This window comes from Populus alba, chromosome 19 (assembly GCF_005239225.2).
Source record: "Populus alba chromosome 19, ASM523922v2, whole genome shotgun sequence".
Lineage (NCBI taxonomy): Eukaryota > Viridiplantae > Streptophyta > Magnoliopsida > Malpighiales > Salicaceae > Populus > Populus alba.
The window spans coordinates 19,372,197-19,382,685 of record NC_133302.1 but is presented as its reverse complement, the minus strand read 5'-3'; the positions used below and the strand labels follow the sequence as shown (position 1 = coordinate 19,382,685).

At 34.4% G+C, this 10,489-nt stretch overlaps 2 protein-coding genes across 3 annotated transcripts; one reads left to right on the top strand and one right to left on the bottom strand.

The window, feature by feature from the left end:
• LOC118056547 (uncharacterized) lies at positions 1-3,605 on the top strand. The gene is made up of 4 exons (XM_035068790.2): positions 1-501; positions 1,782-1,840; positions 2,221-2,402; positions 3,376-3,605. The coding sequence occupies exons 1-4, from the start codon at positions 336-338 to the stop codon at positions 3,446-3,448; spliced, it is 480 nt and encodes a 159-aa protein (XP_034924681.1). The 5' UTR covers positions 1-335; the 3' UTR covers positions 3,449-3,605.
• Positions 3,606-4,184: 579 nt separating this feature from the next.
• Positions 4,185-9,271, bottom strand: LOC118056546 (transcription factor bHLH153). Of its 2 annotated transcripts, XM_073406869.1 has the most exons (7): positions 8,759-9,271; positions 8,189-8,266; positions 6,906-7,032; positions 5,941-6,006; positions 5,694-5,759; positions 4,907-4,954; positions 4,185-4,666 (listed from the first exon to the last, which is right to left on the bottom strand). In XM_073406869.1, exons 3-7 carry the CDS (start codon positions 7,002-7,004, stop codon positions 4,514-4,516), a joined length of 432 nt encoding a protein of 143 aa, XP_073262970.1. In that variant the 5' UTR covers positions 7,005-7,032; positions 8,189-8,266; positions 8,759-9,271; the 3' UTR covers positions 4,185-4,513. The 2 variants fall into 2 exon arrangements, with proteins under 2 accessions (XP_073262970.1, XP_034924678.1); XM_035068787.2 differs by lacking the exon at positions 8,189-8,266 and having other exon boundaries at positions 8,759-9,270.
• Positions 9,272-10,489: the final 1,218 nt, after the last annotated feature.

Below are 10,489 nucleotides of genomic sequence, written 5' to 3'. Positions count from 1 at the left end.
CAATGCCCAATGCTCTCAACTATATCAACTTTACATCTTACGTGGACTGATCTTCAATTATCTTCGAATATTCGATTTTTTTTAGAAGAAGTCTAATTGCTAAAATGGAAAACTTTGAATAGACCCCTCAAGGTTTCGCTCGCATCCGTTAAAATGTAAACGTCATGTCGTCTATCCCTCCACTCTTATCCGAGACGACGCCTTGTTTTCTACAGTGAACTCCTGAAAATAGCCACAGCAAAACATCCTCCCCATCAAGATCAAATCCGTACCTTCGTTGATCTAAAAGAGTGAAACTTTGCACCAAATAGTTGGTAGGAAGTGAGATATTAGACATGAATGTGTATAAAGCTTGTGGAGTGTTGTTGTTTTTTACTTTTCTTTTACCAATTGTGAAATCAAAAGAGCAATTGAGTTCAAGAGAATGTGAGGATCTGGGATTCACAGGACTTGCACTCTGCTCAGATTGCAATACTTTAGCTGAGTATGTTAAAAACCAAGGTGAGTTGTAAAGACCCTTTTGATCTTTTATCTGTTTTTGCCTTTTTGGTCACAAAGTTTGTGTCTTTTTGGAATTTTTGGGGAATTGTAGTTCGTATTGTGGTTATGCGTTTGTTTTGTTTTTTCTTGTTTGGTTTATTGGTTTCTGTGGTTTTGAAGGGTTGTTTGGGTTAAAAGTTGGGATCTTGTGTGTTTTACGGAATGCAATTGGTGGTGACACCATGTGAGGAAGTTTATGTTTGTTTCTAGTTAATTACTGATGTTGTTGGATTCTCAAATAGTTGTGTTTATTTAACTTGAAAGTGTGGAGAATTTAAGATTTTCCCTGTGTTTTTACCAAGTTCGATGAAAAAGAGCTGGCACTTCTTGTTGGGAGGAGATTGCCTTGTATGGATAGTGTTGGCCATTTCGATTTTCTTTGACAATGTTGTTATGGATTGGTGAACTAGAGCTGTGAGATCTTTGCATATGAAGTAGGGAGGCATAGATATTTGCATGATGAAAACATGTTAATGGTTCAATGATTCTCCTCGTTGGTTTTGTTTTTGGTGTGGGTGGATTGGCTGTTTAACTAATGTAGATGACTTGTGAGTGATGTACTAAGACATGATCAGTCATCTTGAACTCAGGACGCAAACAGTGCATATTGTTCTAAATGACTAGATCGTGCTATAGAAATTAGTTGTATGGGTGTTATGTCCACCAAAAAGCTTTATGTTAGCTTATTGTCTGCTCTGTTTCTTCAACTGAGATGTTGACATTACCATATGCATTATGCATTCCTGATGATAAAAGTCTGTGAACTGAAGTTATTGAGCTTTTGGAGTCCAAAGACAAGACAGGATGAACTATAGTGTGTGGTAGCATGCCCATGCCCATTCCACGACAAGCGAGGCGAATGAGAATTATTAACATAATCTGATTTTAATATGAAACCAGGCCTGGTGGAAAGATACTTATGTAATGCAATGAGCTTAACCCAAAAGGAGATCAAGGCAAAGTCCATAAGACCGGAACTGGTTATTTAAACCATTGGCCATGCAGTCTATTTTTTCTCCTTCTATAGCACTACACTAGCTGCTAACAGTCAGAGGCTGTCTTTTAGTTTATGGAGTTAAATGACGGGATACTTGACTTTGCTTTTGTGTAGATAAAGTGATTAGATTTAAGATATTGTACTTATTTATTGCACTCAACCTTTCGGATGGGCATGATAATGTAGAAGTCTGTAATATTGCCTTGTGGCTACAAGAAGTTTAACCCTAAAGTTTTGGCTGCAGAGTTGGTGTCTGACTGTTTGAAGTGTTGCACGGAGGATTCTGATGATTCCATAAGCAAGGTAGGTATTATATTGAGGGTAAAATAATATTTGAAGCTCAAATAAATGTTTTGAATTTCCCTCGGGCACCTTGTTTTATAATTTCATGACTGCACTAATCTCTCATTTCTAATTCAATTTCAAAAGGCCCATGATTGGAATGGACTATGGACAAAATATGGTCAATTGTAACCTTGGATGAATGAAGAACAGATTTCTAAGTCTTTGTTTCCAGTTTTTAATGGACATGCAATTGTGAACGACTCCAGCTTTGAATGCTAAACAAGTTTACTGTCTACTTTTGTATGTGCATGCACACATACATGTATATGCAAATATCAAAGAGAACACTAAGTTTCTCCTTTTTATTGGAACTGAAAGATGTATTTAAATTGCTGCAGATTACCTACTCTGGTGCAATAATAGAGGTTTGCATGAGGAAATTGGTTTTCTATCCTGAAATTGTTGGTTTCATTGAAGAAGAGAAGGATCAATTTCCCACCGTTAAAGTCCAATATCTTTTCAATTCTCCACCAAAGCTGATCATGCTGGATGATGAGGGTCAGCATAAGGAAACCATCAGGTGAGCTGCTTTTATTAAGGGCCTGTTTGGCTCTGCGGCTGTGGCTGCGTTTTATTTAAAACGCAGTGCGCAGCCGTTTGGTTAACGAAAAAATTCATTTACTGTTTACTGGGCCCCACTTAATTTCTGTGTTGAAAACGCAGGAAAAGAGAAGTAGTCATTTCATGCTTTTTTCACTGTTCATGTTAATTGCACTATTCAATTGCACTGTGTAAGAAAATAGAGAACAGTTCAATTGCACTGTTCACTTAAAAAAAATAGGGAACAGTTCAATTCTCTTGCACTATTCACTTGCCTGCGAGAACTCTTTTTTTTTTTTTTTTTTTCAGTGTGTTATTTAAAAAAAAAAAAACTAGTTTAGAGTGAATTTTATACCTGATAATATTTTATCCAATTTTATTACATGCTAAAAATATTATTAAAACTGTAGTTTTTGTCGGATGTATTTCGTACATAATGAAATTATAAATGGTTTCATGGAATAATAAAAAATATTTTATATAAAGTATTATTTATTTCATGATATAATAGCAATAATTAAATCCATAATATTTAAATTAAAAATCATCAGTATTAATATATATTTTTAAAATTATTTTATAACCGCAATTTTAAAAGCACTCTTAACTAAACACATTAAACTACTTTTTCTTCAACTTCAATTTCAACCATAGTTTTAACCAAACACCTATTTTTTCAAACCAACCTCAACTAAAAGTACTTTTTTATAAAATAATTTTTTTTTAAACCACAACCACAACAGCTACCACAATACCAAACACACTCATATGTATTATACTTTTACTCCTGCATGACAATAGATGAAATATTACAGAAATTTGCTTTGATTTCCATTTGGCCTTGAAAATAACATGAACCTTGTGTAATCATCTTTCATATTTGCATTTCAAGAAAAATAATGAAGTTCTATTGGCTTCTGTACTGAGAATTTCTACTGTTATTTTACTTGCAGAATTGACAATTGGAAACGTGAACACATGCTTCAGTTCTTGCAGGGGAAGGTTAAGCCTACTTCAGCAATCTAAGAGAGTGGCATTTTTACCCTTGATAAAAAGTTTCTCTTAATTCTGTGCTGATATGCCTGTATCTTAAGTATTTGTTTGGATTCGTAAATTAACTTGGAGCAATGTGTGTAGTGTGATCAGCAATGTTAGTTTCCTTCTGCCCCCCTTTAAGATTCCATTTGACAGAGTGCCTCGAAATGATGGTTTATGGTGAGGTCATGCTTTTAGAGCATCCAATGTGGGTGGTGGGTGCCCTGCTTTGAGAACATCCACAAACGCATCCCCGTGAACACAGATTTTTGTTGTCATGAGAATTCAGGTTCATTTTGGAATCCATCATTGCAATTCAGGATCTCAGCTGAGCTGAGGACCAGGCCATTGAACTTATTGTTCGTCGCGCAAAGGCTAAAACTGGAGGAGAACCTACTTGTCAAGTTTCTGAAATTCTAACATGTAGCCAGGCTTCGTGATTTTTAGTTTTGCAGTTGCAAGCATGCAAGCCAAAGTCGTCAGTTTTTTATCTCTCCTACAAAATCACCTAAGTTACAACCACACAGACACGATCAGGTTTTCCACAGTGGTTCAATCTTATGCTCAGGTGAGAGTTTCGGGACTCAAATCACCCCCACCAGACATGGTTGGGATTAAATTACACAAAAAATAGTACAAAAGAAAATTTGGAAGTTAACAGCACATGTTTCTAGTTGACAACAGAAGTCTGCTAGATCGAGCTTTCAAGGAAAAGGCAGGGAAAATCTAAACCATAAATGCATCCCCATATATTTGATTAATCTTCTGTTAATGTTTATTGTACATCTTAGGTTTGTAAATATACATTTTGCTAATCGAGAAATACATATACCGTTGCCTTGTCATCACTTAAAACTAGAATAGGGACCTGACATTTTACATCATTCAGAGCTTGGCTAATATAACATACGAAGCTCCATTTTTCCGAAGTTGAATTCTGTTACAGAGTTGCATCTGCTGGACAAAACTTTGTCACGCATCCCGAATGTTGGTTACCCTTAACGCCACCTTATCTAGAAACTTGAAACAACCTTCAAGTTGCTGAGCTAAACCGTGTCAATGAAATTGTGAAATAGACTTACTAAATTTGGGAGAAGGGCTCTTGATGGGGGCCCAGATATCTGCACCATTGCTACGAGCAATGCCTGCAGTGTAAGATATTGGTACAAGACATAAACCTTTGCTTTCTAGACTCTGTTGCCCTAACCCCTGCACAGCAGCACAAGTAATCAAACCCAGCTGTAAATTTCAATTAAGGATGCTTTTTAATGGTGCAATGGTTTAAAAACATAATACATTTTCAATAGGGGCAGTGGCATGTTTTCAAGGGGACCACATGCAACAAGTTTTTGGATGTATCAGGAAAATGCACTTCAAAGGACATTGCTCTCTAGAAGTAAAGTGTGTGATGGGAAAATGTCATGTAATCTAGGTCCAGCTCATGCTCACCTGCATTTGTGCTGGCGATGTACCTTGGAGGTATGGAGCACTCAACACCTGAAACCACCACAAAAAGGTCAAGTTTAAATGTCTAAATAGTCATATTAATGTTCAAACAAAAGTGCAGACATGCAATGATTCCACAACTACAATGTTCTGCAGTTCTAAAACTACAATAATGAGAAATTAACATCTTATCACCACCATTTCTTAAACTGCAAATTGTATTTGCAACAATATAAAAAAAAATCATATTTTTAGCTTCACCAGATACTCAGTCTTAGCCATCAAACTTGCGCAACGAGGCAGCAATAACAAAAGCTTACCATGATGTGCTAGCCATCTCAAAGTTAGAAGTCAAAAGTTCAAAAGGGTAAGAGTTCTCTATTATAACCTAAATCAATGGAAAGCAACAGTTCTATTTTGTGGGGGTACTATATTAAGATGACATGTCTTCAAACAGAGATTGGAGCCCAAATCTCATTAGCTCGCAGGTCAGATATTGAAAACAAATCTGCATATTCAACACACCATTGCATATGCTTGATGCTTCAACAAAAATTGCAATATGTAGAACCTATTTAAGAGCTCAATATTACATTTTGCAAGTCAAGAGTGTTTCAGGGAAAAAATTCCCTCATTTTGCAAGCACAAGGTTTCACCTTACTAATTTCCATTTCATTTAGAGTCCAGCTTGTGAATGCATTTCCAGATTGCAAAGGTACTTCCAGAACAGGCAAGCTGACAGAATAGTGTGCAGGGCAAAATATAAGCAAGAGAAGGCCAGAATCCAAACCTGAACTTGTTCATGAAGGAACCGTATGTATTCCATCGCCTCCATAAGGACAGATGCAGTATCAGTCTGCATTAAATGGTAAAGGTCTTAAATGACAATCATTCAAGACAATAGATGATGTGTGAGGAAAAATAATATAATAAATTCCCCCGTCAAATCTTCAGAAAGACCATCTACACAATTATTAAAATGCTCATGCAAGCTATAAAATGGTTTCTTATTAACAGAAACAAGTTGCCATCTGTACCTTTCCATAAGGTGAAACAAGCTGCTGCAGAGCTACGATGCGTTCCCCAAGCTTCTCTTTTCGTTCCTATTACCAATTCGAATAAGGCACACATGAGCACTAAATCTTGTACAGTGGATTAACTTGACCAGCAATATAACCCCTATAGGAGGAGATATTAGATTTAACTCAGGGACTCTGGGTTTGGAGGATGTCAACCAGCACCAAGGTCTGACAATCTGCTTCTTGGTGCATCTTGACCTACTTTGAGTGAAAATTTAACCACATGACCACCATAGAAAATCACTAAAGCACCCAAATGCTTTGCCTTACAAATACCTCCAACTAAAATTAAACTGTCTCAGCTAAGCGATTTCTGTGTATTAGGCTTGATTAAAAAAACTTATCCTAAAGTACTTTCTTCCCTGTTTTCAGTAGGCACGCTCCAATTTAGAATTGTCTCGTTGCTGGAAAAAATTGGGGGTGTAACTTCAAACTCCACCAACAGTGTTAACTAGGTACTTACAGAGAATGGCTTGCCTAACTGCAGAATGAAAACTTGGGCATAGACTGTATGGCAGACAAGAATATTAAGAAAAGTAACATTTGATGAGGACCAAAAGGAGCACGTAGATCTGGATAGAGAATGCCAGAGGATCCATGAAACTGGCGACATTTTTTTTTTGGAATTGGCTATGACGTAGGTTAGATAAAGAAGGGCAAGCATCCATGAACCGACCACCTGTTTTTTTTTTCTTTTTTTGAAATTGGCTTTGTCGTGGGTTTAAATAGAAGAGGGCAATGCCAAACTATCCGTGAACTGACCACATAGTTTTTGGAAATGACTTTCTTAAGCCAATAATTCAAGTTAATATTGGTAGTCATCCTTTATCCATTACACTCGGTAAACATGTCAGAGAAATGAAACAGGTGCTGTATTCACAACAGGAGATAAGTGCAGGAAAAAGATGATAGGGAGGAAAAACCTTGGTGGAGATAGAAAAATCAGCCTTGTGTCTTTTAGTTGCAAGAGAAGTGAGAGTGTCATGGTCAACTGAGCAAGGGCTTCTCTTGTTTTCCATCATCTTCAAACACTTCGATCCCTTACTCTCCCTAAATGAAATGGTAAGGAAATTAGCATGTGCAATTAAAGATGAAGGAACCCAATTAGGATGTTTGCAGCAACTTTTCCATTGAGATATAGCATTATATCTAAAAGAAAAAGATAGAGAGTAATCATCTGAACTCATCCACTAGCCACATATAGTCACAAAAGGGCCAAACCAGGAGCACGTCAATCAAATTGACTAGTCTTTCTTACCATGCATGTTCACTAAACTCAGCTGCAGATTATTACATTCAAAATGTTGAGTAACATTGTATTTATAATTATAGCATTGTTATTTCATACTTATTTCCCACACCAATATCCTTTTTCATTTGACATTATATAGAAAGAAAAAAATGCTCCTTTTGCAGACAAGAAACCAGGTAACAGACAGTTTTAGATCTAAATATGTTGTTATACCAATAGTTGACATTTCACTTCTAAATTCCTTGATCAGAATTTTACATCATGACCAGCAATTAATGACCCGTATGGATTTTTTACTTTCCATTATAAGAACTATCTCCGTACTGAATTTCTTTCGAAGGAGAAAACAGACAGATGCAACAATTGAGACTCCCTAAGAATACAGATTTATCGTTGAAAATCAATGCCTACGTCAGGAGGGTGGTTTTGTTTTATCTCCTGTGATGTAGGACTGCCAGTCAAGGGATCCTTCCCCCATTGAACACAGGGATCAAGCAACCACTCGAATACTAATAGCAGAACAGCTGCCTACAGAAACAGAAAATTTGGTTGACCAACCAAAAGATCTATTTTTGTTAAAAGAAGCATCCAAGAAAGAACACAGCCATTATAGACCCACCATTGAGCTTAGTGTTAGTCTCAGTATGACATAAAATATACACGGCTGTTACACAAGGTGCGCGCATCAGGGGGGGATTCAATGCAATGTTAATGTTTTGTTATCATAAAAAAGAAAAAAACACTGTTTTCGCCAGAGATTAACCATCGATTAAAGCGTGTGACATAATAATATATGCATCTGCTTATCACACAAATTTCATCTCCATAATTAAGTAATTGGGTGTACAGACAGACAACAGTTCCATGAATCAATGAAACACGCAATCAATTACTTATAGTTAAAATATTAACAACAAATAAGAAGAGCACACAATCAATTAACAAAATTCTTACCATCCACCAATTTTTTTTTAACTGGCAAGAATCCATCATTTGATCAATCACCCCAAATCAGATAAACTAATCCAAAGGCTAAAAAATGCACCAAATAAAATCAATCAGCAAGGAACACGGACGTTATTGAATGATGTATTATAATGATTTTGAAAATGCGATAGGGAACAAACCCAACTTTAATAGTAGAGGATTTCTTCCGGACCCACCAAATAGCATAATATTCAAACCATGCATGAATGTAAACATAACCTACCCTTCCATCCACTTATATTTAATACCAGAATGACTACTTACTACTACTAAATTCCATAGATGCGCCCAAGAATCCCGAATAATAGAAATCTAAATGACCCAGTAAAGAAAAAAAAAAGCACTTCAATACAAAAACAGAAAAAAACAAAATAATTAGATGATTTGGTGCATGAAAGGAACAAACTTTTAAGACCACTTATCGCAATAAAAATGAAATATTTGCCACCTCTGCTTGATAATAGTTCATTGACAAGTAAAACAAGTTACACCAATTACGAAAATAGAAAGAGAGACATGGATAAGATAGAAACTCACCGAGAAACCAGAGAGAGCATTGCCAGTGGAGCTCAAAATGAAATCTTTAAACCTTGTAGAGGGAGCCCTTGAAAACCCACCTCCAAAATCACTCTAAATTCAACAAAAGCCAAGTAAAAGCCAGCAAAAAGGGCTTTAATCGCAGTTTTTGTCAACAAACAAATAGCCCAAAAAACCTTTATCGGGGCGTCTTAAAGCTAAAAACTTTACTTCCGGTAAGCGAACAAGCTTTTTTTTAATTTTGACAAAGCAGCACGAAAATCAACAGTTAATCACCAAAAAGGGTGGGGCTCTCAAGAATAACAGAATGATGAGTCTATGTCATTTTCAGAGCTAAAAGAGACTGAAACGAAAACTTCGAAGAAGGTGGATGGCTTGGTTGATGAGTTGCAGAAACTATGAAAGGAAGGGTGTGAAAAGTTGGGGGAGGCTGAGAGAGGCTCTGAAAGTGGTTTTATAAGGTTTTTGGAAGTAGTAATAAATCTTTGAAGAAACAAACACTCATTGAAATACTTTTACATGTTTCCTTTCTTGTTTTTTTTTATATGTGACAGCTAATATCCAACCACGCTAGAGATAGAGATCGATTTGTATAGTTTAAGAATATATTTTTGTTTACAGTTAGATATTTTTTATTTAAAAATATATTAAAATAATATTTTTTTATTTTTATATTATCATATTAAAACAATAAATAAAATAAAAATTAATATTTTAATAAATTTAAATTATTTTCTTAAATTAGTTTTAATTAACCTTTTAAATTATTTTAATTATTTTCATCATAATCATTACTATTAAATATGACAGATACCATTAACTTATAATTTAATTTGAATTAAATTTTCAAATTAAATCAAATAAAAATTAATTTAATGTGATTTTGCTAACTTGATAGATAAACTTGTTATCTATTTAACCCATTTAAAATTATATTTCATTTTTTATAAAAATTAAAATAATATTATTTTAACTTGAATAAAACTTCAAAGATCATTCTTTTGAATTGACTTGGACTTTAAATTATTTTTTTGGGCACTTTGAAGGAAAATAATTTTTTGATGGGGGTATTAAACGTATCATCGTAAAAAAAAAATGGTAAGATAGAGAGATAATTTGAGTCGACATTTAAAAGATGATATGTTTTATGTCTTGGCAATAGAGAGATAATTACCGGTATGTTTTAATTAATTTGTAGGTAAAATTACATGGCATTTCGGAAAATAATTTAGGGCTGGGTTTCCTCGTATAATTTGGGGCCAGTATTAGCCTTTGAAAATGTATGTTTACCAAAATTAAAGGTAGGTTGAGAAAAATCACTATCAATTCTAAATAAATATGTAATTCAAAAATCTTTAAGTTTTTATAAAATATAATGTGAAATTTATTGGAGTGACATTACTCTTATTTTAATTTTTTTTAAAAGTAAAAACTCTTACATATTGAATGAGTAGATCCATGGAGAAGCTTTTTTTTAAGGTAAATAGATATTTTTTTATCCTTTTATATTTTTTTTCTATATGAATAAAATATTTTTTCTAATTTTTTTATTAGTATTATTAGAATTTTATAGTTCTCTTTATTTATTTATACAGGGTTATTATAGTTTTTTAATAATTGAAGACATGAATGACTATAATTAAGTATTAGGAGGGTCTCTATGTATATGTAATTATGATGTTCTTGATATTTAAAAATTTTAACATGTAATGAATATTTCTATCATTGTTT

Bases quoted from the DNA above. Each gene is read 5' to 3' on its own strand.
- LOC118056547 (XM_035068790.2), top strand. From the start codon at position 336: ATGAATGTGTATAAAGCTTGTGGAGTGTTGTTGTTTTTTACTTTTCTT. The intron at 502-1,781 runs GTGAGTTGTAAA...TTTTGGCTGCAG, and splicing joins TGAGTATGTTAAAAACCAAG to AGTTGGTGTCTGACTGTTTG. The intron at 1,841-2,220 runs GTAGGTATTATA...AAATTGCTGCAG, and splicing joins CTGATGATTCCATAAGCAAG to ATTACCTACTCTGGTGCAAT.
- LOC118056546 (XM_035068787.2), bottom strand. From the start codon at position 8,778: ATGCTCTCTCTGGTTTCTCG. The intron at 7,033-8,758 runs GTGAGTTTCTAT...CATTTCATTTAG, and splicing joins ATGCTCTCTCTGGTTTCTCG to GGAGAGTAAGGGATCGAAGT. The intron at 4,955-5,693 runs GTTTGGATTCTG...TGGTGGTTTCAG, and splicing joins TCCTTCATGAACAAGTTCAG to GTGTTGAGTGCTCCATACCT.